We start from the raw sequence: 16970 nt of genomic DNA on the forward strand, positions 1-16970 counted from the left end.
GCTCCCCGCAGCGACTGAAGTGAGTCGCGCTATCAGCGGTGCCGTCACTGAGGTTACCCGTGGCCACAGATCTCAGCGGGAGGACTTTTGCTGTGGCCGCGGGTAACCGCTGATCGCGCGGCTCACTGTGGTCACTCAGGGAATTTGCGGTCACCGGCGAGACCTTCACCGGTGACCGAAAATCAGGGGCCATGCCACACAGACACAGCCGCAGGATGACAATGAAGTCGGGTGAAGTTCATCCGACTTCATTCTGATTGTGCGGCTCTGTCTGTGTCTGCTGTCAGCGGCCATTCAGCTCTGCTACATGGCTCTGTCTGTGGCTGCTGTCAGCGGCCATGTAGCAGAGCGGAATAGCAGATGACATAGTAAAAACGGATCCCATACGCATTACACACGCATTGCACACGTACTGCAATCATGAGAAAAATCACAGGTTCGCAGTGCAGTTGCATTGCACACTGATCATAACGTGAACTGAAATCGTCTCACTTTTTATCATGCAACTCGGACCGATTTTACACGCATAAGTGTGTTTCCAGCCTTAGTTAGTGAGTATTTCCCATTTACTTATATTGCGCCCGCTACTCATAACATATATGCGAGTAGTGGACAGTATTCGCTAACAGTATAGCGAGTACGAATAGTTAACTACTCGCTCAACACTAATTCCATATACTGACTGGGCCCCGAGATGAACAAGTACAGTGACTCCAGTTTGTATTCCTCGCCTTGTTCTGTTACATCAGTAAATATTTATTTAAAAATAATAATATAGAAGTTACTTGGGGCATTGTGAGACATCATCTTTCTTAACGTCTATTATTTTTGCTGAAAAATCTTGACATTTGTGGTGAAATACAGCTTTTTCCAACTTTTGGTATATTTTTTTTTTTATTAATCATTTGGCACCTACCCACAGGACCATGAAGTCCCATCACTAACTAATATGAAGTGATGGGCAGAGTTGCAGATAACTGAAACTGGTGGATCTAATCGTATTAAAAAATATCTGGTACCGGCCTTGAATTGATCCCAGATATCTGGCCATACGCCGGTCCCCATATAAGTGTATGGGAACCAGAATTCAGCATGTAACAATGGTGATAGAAGAGATAGGGAAATTGTAGAGGGCGCTTCATACTTAGTGTCTCCGGCGCGGGTGTAACTGCTCCCGCAGCTGCTCATTCCACTTCCGGGTCTGCTCATCATCACTAATCCATATGCACGTACTCGGGTACGTTTGAAACCGCATAGATCCAGACTTTTACAGTCCAGGTCCGCCCATCACTACTGGTACGAAGATCCTAAGGCCTCTGTGCTTCCTCAACAGCACATCCACAGCGTAACATGACCAACAGGAGTGCAAACGAGATCGGAGTCTTAGGGATTATGCATTCTTAAACCTGGCAATATTTATGGATTTTCCCTCAAGGAATCATCCCTAGGTTGTTACCTCTGGAATAGTCTGTATTAGCAACAGCTAGTGAGTATAACAGTAGAAGTCACCAGATACCAAGGGAGTGGGCATGAAGTTTAGTCAGACAGTACATGTGAGCAGGTCATATATTGATCTTAAAGGGAATCTGTCACCAGGTTTTTGCCACCTAATCTGAGAGCAGCATAACATAGGAGCAGAGATCCTGATTCCAGCAATTTTTCACATAATGGGATGTTTAGCATAGATTTATTAAAAATACTTTAATCAGCAGGAAATTATCATTAGAGGACTACTTGGCCTGATGTCAGATAGTCCAGCACATTCTTGAGCTCTGTATAACTGCTAGATCTGCAGCAAATAAAATATTGATTTTATCAAAATGATAACAAACAGCTCAATAAGTGACACATCACCAGAATCAGGGTCTCTGTTTCTACATTATGCTGCTCTCAGATGGGGGAGCAAAAACATGGTGACAGATTCCCTTTAAGGAGTGGTCAGGTAGAGGTCAGGAGTGATGACACATAAGAAAGCATAATCACGAGCCAGATCAAAACCAAGTTGGAGAAAAACCTTAGCATAAGTAGGCACAAACAGGAGGTAATGGGCAACAGGTAAGGGTTCTTAATAAGCTGGGGAACTAGGGCATTAACCAATGTCAGAGGCAATAAGCGGAGATTGGTCCCTTAGGCTGCTTTCACACTACTTTTTTTAACATGCGTCATGAACGTTTTTTGCTGTAAAAGCGGATCCTGCTTTTACAGCAAAAAAACGCATGCAAACGCATGTGTTATTTTGCAGGATCCTGTCACTTTAAGTTTATGGGCGGGCATTGGAGTCATGTGATCAGGAGTGATAGACTGGGAGCCCGCTTCTGACAGCTGTGGAGGCTCATAACCAAGGTAAACATCGGGTAACTTGCTTGGATACCCGATATTTACCTTGGTTACGAGCATCCGCAGCTGCTAGGAGCTGGGCTGCCTGCTCCCTGCACACGTAACCAGCGTAAACATCGGGTAACTAAGAGAAGCGCTTTGCTTGGTTACCTGATATTTACCTTGGTTATGAGTGTCCGCAGGTCTCAGGCGGGGGAGAGGGAGAGCGGGAGGGGGAGAGAGTCAGAGAGGGAGGGGGAGAGGGGGAGGGGGAGAGAGACAGAGAGGGAGGGGGAGAGAGGGAGGGGGAGAGAGACAGAGAGGGAGGGGGAGAGAGGGAGGCGGAGAGAGACAGAGAGGGAGGGGGAGAGAGGGAGGGGGAGAGAGACAGAGAGGGAGGGGGAGAGAGGGAGGGGGAGAGAGACAGAGAGGGAGGGGGAGAGAGGGAGGGGGAGAGAGACAGAGAGGGAGGGGGAGGGAGGGAGGGAGAGAGAGACAGAGAGGGAGGGGGAGAGAGGGAGGGGGAGAGAGACAGAGAGGGAGGGGGAGAGAGGGCCTGATCACCCGAGGCTGGTTTCTGTGCATGCTCAGTAGAGCAAGCAGGATCCTATCAGCTAGCCAGCGTTCACATGCGTTTGCGTGCAGTATAGTCAGGATCCAGCAATTTGCAGTATTTGGACGCAGCTCAAAAACGCTACAAGTAGTGTTTTTGAAAAATGTAAAAAAACTGCAACTCATTGGATCCTCACTATAACGCACACAAACGCAGGTGAACGCATGTTGACGCGAGTCCATTGCAAATGCATTGAAATGAAAACGCATTTGCACTAGATCCGTTTTTGCGTTAAAAAACCGTTCAGGACGCATGTTAAAAAAAGTAGTGTGAAAGCAGCCTTAAATGGAATGTGCCAGTAGGATTGTCACTCCTAAGCCGTCCATATGGGTATGTAGGTCATAGGAAGCTGAATAAAATGATAGCATGATATCTACCATGTGATGTTTTATTCCAGAGAATTCCATGTTTTTCTTATAAATATATAAGCCAATCCAGGCTATGGGTGTGTCGCCCTGGGCAAGCCAGGGGACACAGGTCATCACACCACCACACCCTACATCCCAGTTAGGAACACCAAAGCTAACCACAAAACCTTGTTGCCTTCCTCCAGAGGCTGATGATTCACACCAGGGGGTGGGCCAGGCGGTTGGCTCCGCCCACCGAGGAGTTCACAGCTCTGGAGGCGGGAGAAACCAGGCAGTCCAGTGAGGGACATGAAGGAGTGAACAGGAGAGTAGCCCAGGCAGGGCTTGAGTAAACAGCTAAGAGGAGTTAAGGAAGTGAAAGTAGAAAGAAGTAAAGTGGTAAAGGAGGAAAGCAAGAGTGGTGACAGAAAGAAAGCCTGAAGTAGTCCAGCTGTGTGCAGGACAGGTCAGCAAGGTCAGCAACGGCGGTGACTGTCTGGAGGGGGACCGTTTGGAAGTTCCTGGAAGGACCGCGGACGGGTAGTGGCCCGGCGGTCTGGAGCAGTGTACCGAAGGACAGTCAGCACCAGGGCAGGGGCCTCTCGGACCCTGGCAAGGCTAGGAGTCGCCATAATTTGCCAAATCCGTCAGTGAAGGGGACGTAGATCCCCCAACAACCAAGTCCCGATTGAAGGCAACAGCCCAACCAGAGTAGGAGAGACACCGCCACCGCCAAGGCACCAGTCTCTCAGGGCCAGCGCCTGCGGGCAAAGAGTAGAGCTCCTCCGGTCCAGCTTGAAGCCGGGGAGCGGGTTACCGGTGGGAATCCATCGCTACCAACACAGAAACAAAGGTGCAAGGAAAAGGGACATCACCGTCACCTACTGGGAGAGCAAGTGCAGCCGTCCGTGGGAACCGTCTTTCCAGCCGTGTGGTTTACCGTAAAACTGTGTCAACGTCTCAGGCTGAGTGAGTACCACAGTGCCGCAAGGCACAGCGCTGCCCCCACGTCCCTGCGCCCACCAGGCCCTGCACCTCCCTCACCATCACCGGGCCCCGGGATCACCAACCCCTACCCACAGAGGGGCAACACAACACCTGGCTGCTCCGCATCACCATCCCCGGGATCCCCATATTGAGCAGCGGTGGTGAAATCACCACAACCGTGGGTGGCGTCACGGACAATAAACTATTCCCACACCCAACAACCCCCTTTCACTCACGGGCGAGGAGTGCCGCTCGAGAACCCCCCGGGATCCGGTCCACAGCTCGAGCCACCACTGAGCAGCAGCCGCCGGACCCGAGCAGAAGGGGTGAGCGTAGTGTGCTGACACCCTCCTCCCCGCCCGCGATAACTTGGCGTCACGAACAGGATCTTACCTCTCTGCCGTTTGGTAGAGGTGCGCCTTGTTACCGCCGGAGATATCCGGCAGGAAAATTTCAGAAGCCGCCATCTTTGGCGCGAAAAGTTCCCGCTCGAGCGTCTTCTCGAGTAACAGAGGCGCGAAGGCCGAAACCCCGCCCCGAGAGAGGAGGGGCCGGAAAGAGCTAAGGGACACGCGATGGCGGCTGGACGCATGTGAGTGTGGCGGTGCAGCAAACACACTGGGACCCCCCCGGTCCACCGACCCTAACAGGAAATGTCCGCCCCACCTAGTTCTGCAGAGACTACCGAGCTGGTGTCTGGAACAGCGGCATGGCTGAGGGCCCGGGCGGCGGAGATCTGCCGTCACTATCGGAGTCAGATCGGCGGGCTGATGGAGCAGTGGGCCGCGGAGGTGGAGGCGCTAGTTGCTGTGGCACGGGTGTATGGAGTGGAGGCCGTGATGGAGGAGCTGGAGAGTGACCCACGCCCCTGTGTCCCCGAGGGACCGGCCGCTGCGGCTGAGGGACCCGGTCTGCCCCTGGCTCCTGTGTTACCTCCGTCCTACTCACTCGCGTGCTGCACCGCACCTGGCCCGTCGGGTGTGCCTCCCTCTGTGACTGCGGCGGGGGCAGAAGATAGCGACTCCGGGCCTGACACTGAGCCTGTGTCAGAAGAAGAGGAGGGGGTCGTTGCCCTGCCTGGCATGGAGGCCACTTATATTCCCCGAACCGGGGGCAACGGGTATCGGGCGGCCCTTCCACGCCGTGCTTGCTATGCACTGGAGGGGCTGGTGCCCGTGTCCTTCCACCCTGAGCCGGGTGAGGAGGACGAAAATACCCAGTAGGGCAGCGGATGCCCGCTGCACCGTCCCCGTTGGGACCACCATTTTGTTGAAGTTGAAAAGTTTGAAAAAGTTGAAAATGATGAATGATGATACCGAGTACCTCACCTGATTGTCAAAAGTGATTTGCAACCGGCCGGAGCCGACACCGTTGTCCCCGTGGGGACCGTTTGAAAAGTTTTGCATGGAGGACTTTCCATGGACAAGCCCGTGAACTTGCAGGGCAACCACAAACGTTAAGTGGCTTGTAAATAAGTTGTTTGCCGTTACCGTTTTCCGCAATGCCGCCTCCGGAGAGGCAGGTTGGAGGGAGGGCCCTCAGCAGAGCAGGCTGGTGCCCAGCCACCAAAGGAACCGGTGGCTACCCTCTGGAGGGAAAGGACAGATCCCGCTCGGGTAAATTGTGCTGGACTGTGGGTCAAGGGATGCTGCCTGGGCTTTAGGGGCAGCATCAGGGCCAGGTTGCTTGGGTGGGAGAGAGCGGAAACCGTAACCGTAAACCGTTTGCAACGTTAAAGAAATGTGCCTCCCGTTATGGGAAGATTCATTAAAAATGTATATATGTTATTTTACCATGTTATCTTTTACAGAAAAATAAAACCGGTGTTGGACGGCAGCCCGCGGACGGTCTGCATTTTGCTAAGGGGGAATGTGTCGCCCTGGGCAAGCCAGGGGACACAGGTCATCACACCACCACACCCTACATCCCAGTTAGGAACACCAAAGCTAACCAAAAATCCTTGTTGCCTTCCTCCAGAGGCTGATGATTCACACCAGGGGGTGGGCCAGGCGGTTGGCTCCGCCCACCGAGGAGTTCACAGCTCTGAAGGCGGGAGAAACCAGGCAGTCCAGTGAGGGACATGAAGGAGTGAACAGGAGAGTAGCCCAGGCAGGGCTTGAGTAAACAGCTAAGAGGAGTTAAAGGGAACCTGTCAGCAGAAATGTCCCCTAAAACCTAACAGATTCCCCCTCTGCAGCTCCTGGGCTGCATTCTATAAAGGTCCCTGTTATGATTGTGCCCACTTTCTGACCGAAAAAAAGTGTTTATAAAGTTGTACCTTTTTGGCTTCTGATTCTGTAAATCCGTCACGGGGGCGGGCTGCCTGATGGCCGTTATTCTGCCCCCTGGTCCTGTATGCCGCCCCCATCGCTGATTTCAATACTTCTGGACGCCGCCCACTGCTCCAGCCATCCCCGCGCATGCCCAGTGCCCATCTCTCGGGGATGAGCACTGTGCCCAGCGTCACGTGCACGCAGGGTTAAGATTATGGGCGGTGCTGTGATGTTTATTCCTAAGCAACCGCCCATAATCGCGGGACCGCGCTTTCGGTGTAGTCACTGCTCCGCGCTCTTCCCATCTATTTCCTGCCTCGGGGCAAGATGGGAAGGAGGCGAAGTGAGGTCAGCAGCAGCGCGCTTGCGCAGAAAGAAGCAGGCCGAGGGGGAAAGCGCGGTCCCGCGATTATGGGCGGTTGCTTAGGAATAAACATCACAGCACCGCCCATAATCTTAACCCTGCGTGCACGTCACCAGCGGTGACACTGGGCACAGTGCTCATCCCCGAGAGATGGGCACTGGGCATGCGCGGGGATGGCTGGAGCAATGGGCGGTGTCCAGAAGTATTGAAATCAGCGATGGGGGCGGCATACAGGACCAGGGGGCAGAATAACGGCCATCAGGCAACCCGCCCCCGTGACGGATTTACAGAATCAGAAGCCAAAAAGGTACAACTTTATAAACACTTTTTTTCGGTCAGAAAGTGGGCACAATCATAACAGGGACCTTTATAGAATGCAGCCCAGGAGCTGCAGAGGGGGAATCTGTTAGGTTTTAGGGGACATTTCTGCTGACAGGTTCCCTTTAAGGAAGTGAAAGTAGAAAGAAGTAAAGTGGTAAAGGAGGAAAGCAAGAGTGGTGACAGAAAGAAAGCCTGAAGTAGTCCAGCTGTGTGCAGGACAGGTCAGCAAGGTCAGCAACGGCGGTGACTGTCTGGAGGGGGACCGTTTGAAAGTTCCTGGAAGGACCGCGGACGGGTAGTGGCCCGGCGGTCTGGAGCAGTGTACCGAAGGACAGTCAGCACCAGGGCAGGGGCCTCTCGGACCCTGGCAAGGCTAGGAGTCGCCATAATTTGCCAAATCCGTCAGTGAAGGGGACGTAGATCCCCCAACAACCAAGTCCCGATTGAAGGCAACAGCCCAACCAGAGTAGGAGAGACACCGCCACCGCCAAGGCACCAGTTTCTCAGGGCCAGCGCCTGCGGGCAAAGAGTAGAGCTCCTCCGGTCCAGCTTGAAGCCGGGGAGCGGGTTACCGGTGGGAATCCATCGCTACCAACACAGAAACAAAGGTGCAAGGAAAAGGGACATCACCGTCACCTACTGGGAGAGCAAGTGCAGCCGTCCGTGGGAACCGTCTTTCCAGCCGTGTGGTTTACCGTAAAACTGTGTCAACGTCTCAGGCTGAGTGAGTACCACAGTGCCGCAAGGCACAGCGCTGCCCCCACGTCCCTGCGCCCACCAGGCCCTGCACCTCCCTCACCATCACCGGGCCCCGGGATCACCAACCCCTACCCACGGAGGGGCAACACAACACCTGGCTGCTCCGCATCACCATCCCCGAGATCCCCATATTGAGCAGCGGTGGTGAAATCACCACAACCGTGGGTGGCGTCACGGACAATAATCATCCCCACACCCAACAAACTCCCTTTCACTCACGGGCGAGGAGTGCCGCTCGAGAACCCCCCGGGATCCGGCCCACAGCTCGAGCCACCACTGAGCAGCAGCCGCCGGACCCGAGCAGAAGGGGTGAGCGTAGTGTGCTGACACCCTCCTCCCCGCCCGCGATATGGGCAGGACACAGATCTGTCTGAGAATCAGCCTCCAGAGCTTATATTAAGTAAAAGGGACGATACCAGTGTGATCTGTAATGGCTACTCTATGCTCCCTTTATCCCACTAGTAGTGATAAGGGAGCACCACCATGCTTGGGTGCCCGGTATGCGTTAAGAGCAGTTGGACGCTGGGATGAGTGCTACTCTAGTACCAAGTATAATGGAAGTCAATGGGAGACTCATTTACTTTTTTTCTTGGAAATCTTGGAAATCTTCCAGAATAATCTTCAAGTCCCCCAACTACTCTTAACGCGTACCGAGCACCCAAGCATGGTAATGCTCACTCATCACTATCCACTGCAGAGCTGTGTGTGATTATAACTGACACATCAGCCGATTCCTCTTCGCTTCTACCAGACAGGCAGACAGTGTTGTGATATTGTTACAATGCAGCAGAGCTGTGAGAGCTGCAGCTGCTTATGTGTTTGTAAACAGATAAAGGTCTACTGTTCTGTGTAAGTCACATGTTTCACACTGGTTATATCCCTTTTATTTAATATAAGCCCTGGAGGCCGATTCTCAGTAAGATCAGTGTCTGGCCCATAGCCTGGAACAACTCATATACCGTACATATAAGGAAAACATGGATTTGTCTGGAATAAAACATCGAATATCAAGGTATTCATTTATTCAGCTTTTTATTATCTACATTTCTTTATACACGGCTTAGGTGGGTTGGTCCTACTGAGATTCTCTTTAAGAGGCCAAGACCAAATTCAAATCCTTGACCCATGGACCAAGTAGCACAATTCAGATTGAGACTGGTGGTGAAGGGCTGGATGGTGGCCACAGGGATGGGTGGGCTGGATGGTGGCCACAGGGATGGGTGGGCTGGATGGTGGCCACAGGGACGGGTGGGCTGGATGGTGGCCACAGGGACGGGTGGGCTGGATGGTGGCCACAGGGATGGGTAGGCTGGATGGTGACCACAGGGATGGGTGGGCTGGATGGTGGCCACAGGGATGGGTGGGCTGGATGGTGGCCACAAGGATGGGTAGGCTGGATGGTGGCCACAGGGATGGGTAGGCTGGATGGTGGCCACAAGGATGGGTAGGCTGGATGGTGGCCACAAGGATGGGTAGGCTGGATGGTGGCCACAGGGATGGGTAGGCTGGATGGTGGCCACAAGGATGGGTAGGCTGGATGGTGGCCACAAGGATGGGTAGGCTGGATGGTGGCCACAGGGATGGGTAGGCTGGATGGTGGCCACAGGGATGGATGAGCTGGGGAATCCTTATACAAAATGAGTAGGAACTGCATGGGTTACGTTGGTTTTCTGCTGCCCCATTCATCTCTATGAGAACTGCAAAATCAGTGGATAGTACTATCGAAATATAGGAGTTGATTAACAATTTATTTCTGGCTGTCAGAAGCCTATTTTATAATATAGTTCTTTATTCTGAGTCATTTTTATTTGTTTTACAGGATGTTTGCTCAGGATACTCTTGAAGAACACGCCAGTTGTTTTTTTCGCATTCATTTTCATAAAAACTATGTATCGCTACTTCACTTGTTTACAGTTCTGCTTCCCGGTTTATGTAAAGATATATTAAACAATTAACTTATCAATAGTTACATGATCCAAAAAAAGTCAGAGAACTTGCTGATATCATGTTAGGTATGAGATTTGCTTAGTCTTTCCGGCCCTTTACTCATAAAGAATTATAGGTTGGTGTGTGAATGACAGTAAACCAGTGTGTAATGCTCGGTGAGGTCAGTCCTTCTCAGGATGTCCATTCTTCTGCTCTGAGAAGCATGACGGTGCATACTGATTCATTAGATTATACAGAAATATACAGCATGGAGAATGGCAATTAATAAGGAAACATATCTAAGATACTGCTCTCATTCATTCTTCTACCACTATCTATCTATCTATCTATCTATCTATCTATCTATCTATCTATATATATATATGTCCCATGTCTATACTAATCCTCCCCTCCCCCGTTCGCCATTGTCGTCCTCAGGATCAATGTTTGTAATGGGATACTTGCAATCATGCCCCCTCCCCTCCATTGTAGCTGTGTTATTGGAGTGACACAACAGTTCTTGGGCCATAGTAGCAGTCACATACAGTATACCAGCCCCATGGCTTATAAATATAAGCAATATAATCCCAATATTTCTGAATATATTAATTATTACACCTTTTCTTGACAATCACGCACTGTCATTGTGGATATTTTGGGTGCCCTTATAGCAATATTAGATGTTTGTGCAGTTTCCATTGAGTTTTGCGCCTCATTCTCAGCTCCTTCTGTGTCTTGTTAGTCTTAACAGGTGTCAGAATAATCTGATAAAATAGTTATAGCTCCTGGGTAAAATCAAATCCTTCCCTGTGTTGTGCCCTGTGTCGTGCCAGGCTGCCCAGAAATGTCCTCCTGTACTGGCACTGCTCTTGACCAAAGGCAGATGTGCTTATTTTAATGAGGAGCAATGCCAGGACAGAGGCTATAAAGTGGGATGAAGCATGTGTTTACTGGAGCTACTCTGTTTACACGGTCTGTGGAGCCTGAAGCCACATTGTGCGGAGCCTGCAGACAGGATATTCATGCATCTCCGAGGGATGTGAGCCCTGAACAATCCACACAGGAAGCCACCAGCCCCAGTGTGGGCTCCTGCACATGGTGAGGCAGAGCTGGCACAGCATCAGTACATGGTGAGGTAGTGCTGGGCACAGTAGCAGTACATGGTGATGTAGAGCAGAGCACAGCAGGAATATATGGTGAAGTAGAGCTGAGCACAGCAGCAGTACATGGTGAGGCAGAGCTGAGCACAGCAGCAGTACACGGTGAGGAAGAGCTGAGCACAGCAGCAGTACACGGTGAGGCAGAGCTGAGCACAGCAGCAGTACACGGTGAAGCAGAGCTGAGCACAGCAGCAGTACATGGTGAGGCAGAGCTGAGCACAGCAGCAGTACATGGTGAGGCAGAGCTGGGTAGAGCAGCAGTACATGGTGAGGCAGAGCTGAGCACAGCAGCAGTACACGGTGAGGCAGAGCTGAGTACAGCAGCAGTACATGGTGAGGTAGAGCTGGGCACAGCAGCAGTACATGGTGAGGCAGAGCTGGGCACAGCATCAGTACATGGTGAGGAAGAGCTGGGCACAGCAGCAGTACATGGTGAGGTAGAGCTGGGCACAGCAGCAGTACATGGTGAGGTAGAGCTGGGCACAGCAGCAGTACATGGTGAGGCAGAGCTGGGCACAGCATCAGTACATGGTGAGGAAGAGCTGGGCACAGCATCAGTACATGGTGAGGCAGAGCTGGGCACAGCAGCAGTACATGTTGAGGTAGAGCTGGGCACAGCAGCAGTACATGGTGAGGTAGAGCTGGGCACAGCATCAGTACATGGTGAGGCAGAGCTGGGCACAGCAGCAGTACATGATGAGGCAGATCTGGGCCCAGCTGCAGTACATGGTGAGGCAGATCTGGGCACAGCAGCAGGACATGGTGAGGCAGAGCTGGGCACAGCAGCAGTACACAGTGAGGCAGAGCTGGGCACAGCAGCAGTACATGGTGAAGTAGAGCTGAGCACAGCAGCAGCACATGGCGAGGCAGAGCTGGGTACAGGAGCAGTGCATGGTGAGGCAGAGCTGGGAACAGCAGCAGTACATGGTGAGGCAGAGCGGGGCACAGCAGCAGTACATGGTGAAGCAGAGCCGGGCACAGCAGCAGTACATGGTGAAGCAGAGCTGGGCACAGCAGCAGTACATGGTGAAGCAGATCTGGGCACAGCAGCAGTACATGGTGAGACAGAGCTGAGCACAGGAGCAGTTCAGGGTGAGGCAGAGCTGGGCACAGGAACAGTGCATAGTGAGGCAGATCTAGGCACAGGAGCAGTACATGGTGAGGCAGACCTGGGCACAGGAACAGTACATGGTGAGGCAGAGCTGAGCACAGCAGCAGTACATGGTGAAGCAGAGCTGGGCACAGCATCAGTATATGGTGAGGTAGAGCTGAGCACAGGAACAGTACATGGTGAGGCAGAGCTGAGCACAGCAGCAGTACATGGTGAGGCAGAGCTGGGCACAGTATCAGTATATGGTGAGGTAGAGCTGAGCACAGCATCAGTACATGGTGAGGCAGAACTGGGCACAGGAACAGTAGATAATGAGGTAGAGCTGAGCACAGCATCAGTACATGGTGAGGCAGAGCTGGGCACAGCAGCAGGACATGGTGAGGCAGAGCTGGGCACAGCAGCAGGACATGGTTAGGCAGAGCTGGGCACAGCAGCAGTACATGGTGAAGTAGAGCTGAGCACAGCAGCAGCACATGGCGAGGCAGAGCTGGGCACAGCAGCAGTACATGGTGAGGCAGAGCTGGGCACAGGAACAGTACATGGTGAGGCAGAGCTGGGCACAGCAGCAGTACATGGTGAAGCAGAGCTGGGCACAGGAACAGTACATGGTGAGGGAGAGCTGGGCACAGGAGCAGTACATGGTGAGGCAGAGCTGGGCATAGGGAACAGTGCATGGTGAGGAAGAGCTGGGCACTGCAGCAGTACATGGTGAAGCAGAGCTGGGCACAGGAACAGTACATGGTGAGGCAGAGCTGGGCACAGCAGCAGTACATGGTGAAGCAGAGCTGGGCACAGGAACAGTACATGGTGAGGGAGAGCTGGGCACAGGAGCAGTACATGGTGAGGCAGAGCTGGGCATAGGGAACAGTGCATGGTGAGGAAGAGCTGGGCACTGCAGCAGTACATGGTGAAGCAGAGCTGGGCACAGGAGCAGTACATGGTGAGGCAGAGCTGGGCACAGGAGCAGTACATGGTGAGGTAGAGCTGAGCACAGCAGCAGTACATGGTGAGGCAGAGCTGGGCACAGGAGCAGTACATGGTGAAGCAGAGCTGGGCATAGGAGCAGTACATGGTGAGGCAGAGCTGAGCACAGCAGCAGTGCATGGTGAGGTAGAGCTGAGCACAGCAGCAGTGCATGGTGAGGCAGAGCTGGGCACAGGAGCAGTACATGGTGAGGCAGAGCTGGGCATAGGGAACAGTGCATGGTGAGAACCAGATCTGGGCATAGGGAACAGTAAGTGCATGGTGAGGCAGAGCTGGGCATAGGGAACAGTGCATGGTGAGAACCAGATCTGGGCAAGGGAACAGTGAGTGCATGGTGAGGCAGAGCTGGGCACAGCAGCAGTGCATGGTGAGGCAGAGCTGGGCACAGCAGCAGTGCATGGTGAGGCAGAGCTGGGCATAGGGAACAGTGCATGGTGAGGCAGAGCTGGGCATAGGGAACAGTGCATGGTGAGGCAGAGCTGGGCATAGGGAACAGTGCATGGTGAGGTAGATCTTATCATAGGAAACAGTGAGTGCATGGTGAGGCAGAGCTGGGCATAGGGAACAGTGAGGGCATGGTGAGGCAGAGCTGGGCACAGGAGCAGTGCATGGTGAGGCAGAGCTGGGCACAGCAGCAGTGCATGGTGAGGCAGAGCTGGGCATAGGGAACAGTGAGTGCATGGTGAGGCAGAGCTGGGCACAGCAGCAGTGCATGGTGAGGCAGAGCTGGGCACAGGAGCAGTGCATGGTGAGGCAGAGCTGGGCACAGGAGCAGTGCATGGTGAGGCAGAGCTGGGCATAGGGAACAGTGAGTGCATGGTGAGGCAGAGCTGGGCACAGCAGCAGTGCATGGTGAGGCAGAGCTGGGCATAGGGAATAGTGAGGGCATGGTGAGGCAGAGCTGGGCACAGGAGCCGGCTGCAGCGCTTGTTGCTGGCCGCCAGAGGGCGCGCGGCGCTATGCTGGGAGCACAGTAGGCTGGGCTGCTCTGTGTGGCTGGGCCGGTCAGCACAGCAGATCATTAGATTGTTGGGATCGTTTCCTGTTGCCCATCCTCTCACTAAGAGCAAATGATTTCTCAGCAGTCATCGCCCTCCTGACTGTCACACCATGGTGAGTGGCGATGACACAGTGTGGGCACATGCCAGGCTGGGCACACTGCTAGATGGCTGCGTATTATACCTTCTGTATGTTCTCTCCCCAGAGCTCGGGAACCGCGTCTTATCGCTGCTCCATGTCCTCCTCGGCTGACTTCTCTGATGATGAGGATTACAGTCAGAAGTCAGGATCTGCTTCCCCTGCCCCTGGAGATACCCTGCCCTGGAACCTGCCCCGGCACGAGAGGTGCAAGAGGAAGAGCTCGGGGGCGGCAGTGCTGGACCCTGCGGAGAGGGCTGTGCTCAGGATCGCGGGTAAGGGGCTCACACCCTGAGATGACTGTGTGTGGGGTCACCCTGCACCATCACTGACTAGGGGTAAACTGGGGTATCATATGTGACTATGAGGAGTCTAGGGGCAGCAGTGCTGGACCCTGCAGAGAGTAAGGGGCTCACACCCTGAGATAACTGTGTATGGGGTCACCCTGCACCATCACTGACTAGGGGTAAACTGGGGTATCATATGTAACTATGAGGAGCCTAGGGGCAGCAGTGCTGGACCCTACAGAGAGTAAGGGGCTCACACCCTGATATGACAGTGTATGGGGTCACCCTGCACCATCACTGACTAGGGGTAAACTGGGGTATCATATGTAACTATGAGGAGCCTAGGGGCAGCAGTGCTGGACCCTGCAGAGAGTAAGGGGCTCACACCCTGAGATGACTGTGTGTGGGGTCACCCTGCACCATCACTGACTAGGGGTAAACTGGGGTATCATATGTGACTATGAGGAGTCTAGGGGCGGCAGTGCTGGACCCTGCAGAGAGTAAGGGGCTCACACCCTGAGATGACTGTGTATGGGGTCCCATGTGTGTCTACAGAGTGATCACCCTGCACCATCACTGACTGGTACACTGATATGTATGTTTGGGCACAGAGGGCTGTGCTCAGGATTGCTGGTAAGGGGCTCACACCCTGAGATGACAGTGTATGGGGTCCCATGTGTGTCTAAAGTAATCATCCTGCACCATCACTGACTAGGGGTAAATTGGGGTATCAAATGTGTCTATGAAGAGCCTAGGGGCAGCAGTGCTGGACCCTGCAGAGAGGGCTGTGCCCAGGATCACCGGTAAGGGGCACAAATCCTGAAATATCTGTGCATGGGGTCCCATACAGAGTAACCATCCTGCACATCACTGATTGGGGCAAACATATCTATCAGATGTGTTTAGCCCAGGTTCCTGCTACGTAGAAAACACTGGCAGCTGACTGGTTAATGGCAGGATGGCTGACATCTATTGTGGTGACTAAGCTTTTTTCAGTCCTATTCTTTTCTGTGAGCAGTGACATTGTGTGACTCAGTGCATTGGCCACCCTATGTTCTGTACCTGGTACGCCGGCTGTAGGTATGCCACAGGTAGCACAGCACAGACCCACATAACGGGCTTCATATAGTCACTAACGGGCATAACATGCTGTACGCATGAAGGTTAGCACCCTGGGATAAGGTGCTGAAAGGGAACTGGTTTTAAAAGAACAATTAGATGTATTTCCATTCCTGGTTCTATGTTTAGTGTATATTGCCAATAATATCCCTTGTATTATTAATATTATTACATGTAATAATAATAATATCCTCACAATCATCTGCATTAGCACCATAGTATGGAAAAAGACCTATTTTACAATAATGCATCCATGTATGTGTGGGCAGCAACTATAAAACCAATAGTATTTAGAAGTATTTATTAATAATATTGTATTCATTCTTCATTTAAACATTTTTCGAAGTGCAGACAGTATGAGGCAAGTATAACAAAGCTTGACAAAGAACGCAGGTAGCGTTCGAAACGCGTTGCCGCACATGGGCTCCCCATTTTGTCCTTGTAATGATAAATATTTTTTACGTCCTTTAAAATAAAGTTTGCACAAGATTTTATGTTATTCTGGTAGCTGTATTATCTTTTTTCTTCTGAGGCAAGTATACACTGAACAAAAATATAAATGCCTCGTTTTTTGTTTTTGATACAATTTTTTTATGAGCTAATCTCAAAGATCTAAGACTTCTTCTATGTACAAAAAGCCTTTTTCTCTCAAATATTGTTCATAATTTATCTAAATCTGTGTTAGTGAGCAATTCTGCTTTGCAGAGATAATCCATCCTCCTCACAAGTGTGACATATCAAGATGCTGATTAGACAGCATGATTATTGCACAGGTGTGCCTTAGGCTGGCCATAATAAAAGGCCACTCTAAAATGTGCAATTTTACAGTATTGGGAGGTCTGGGAGGCTCAGAAGACCAGTCAGTATGTGGTGTGTCCACCATTTGTCAGTCTGCCATTTGTCCTGTACAGTGAAAAACAGGATTCATCTGTGAAGGGAACACCTCTCTAATGTGCCAGATACCATTGAATGTGAGCATTTGCTCACTTAAGTTGGTTATGACGACGAACTGCAGTCAAGTGAAGACCACAACCATGATGACAAGCATGCAGATGAGCTTCTCTAGGACGGTTTCTGACAGTTTGTGGAGAAATTCTTTGGTTATGTAAACGGATTGTTACAGCAGCTGTCCAGGAGGCTGATCTCAGATGATTTTGGAGGTGAACATGCTGGATGTGAGGTCCTGGGCTGGTGTGGTTACACGTGGTCTGTGGTTGTGAGGTCGGTTGGATGTACTGCAACATTCTCTAAAACACCTTTGGGGAA

At 52.1% G+C, this 16970-nt stretch overlaps 1 protein-coding gene across 20 annotated transcripts in view; it reads left to right on the forward strand.

Annotated features, from left to right (window-relative positions):
- DST (dystonin) overlaps positions 1–16970 on the forward strand; it is an 879552-nt gene that overhangs the window by 127778 nt on the left and 734804 nt on the right. For 19 of the 20 annotated variants that reach the window (XM_075340287.1, XM_075340288.1, XM_075340270.1 and 16 more), the window contains exon 4: positions 14366–14573. In XM_075340287.1, the coding sequence (XP_075196402.1) occupies positions 14366–14573 (208 nt within the window). Of the gene's footprint in view, positions 1–14188; positions 14275–14365; positions 14574–16970 lie in introns of those variants that run through there. The other variant, XM_075340282.1, reaches the window with a different exon arrangement.

Source organism: Anomaloglossus baeobatrachus, chromosome 3, assembly GCF_048569485.1.
Source record: "Anomaloglossus baeobatrachus isolate aAnoBae1 chromosome 3, aAnoBae1.hap1, whole genome shotgun sequence".
In the NCBI taxonomy this organism is placed as follows: Eukaryota; Metazoa; Chordata; class Amphibia; order Anura; family Aromobatidae; genus Anomaloglossus; species Anomaloglossus baeobatrachus.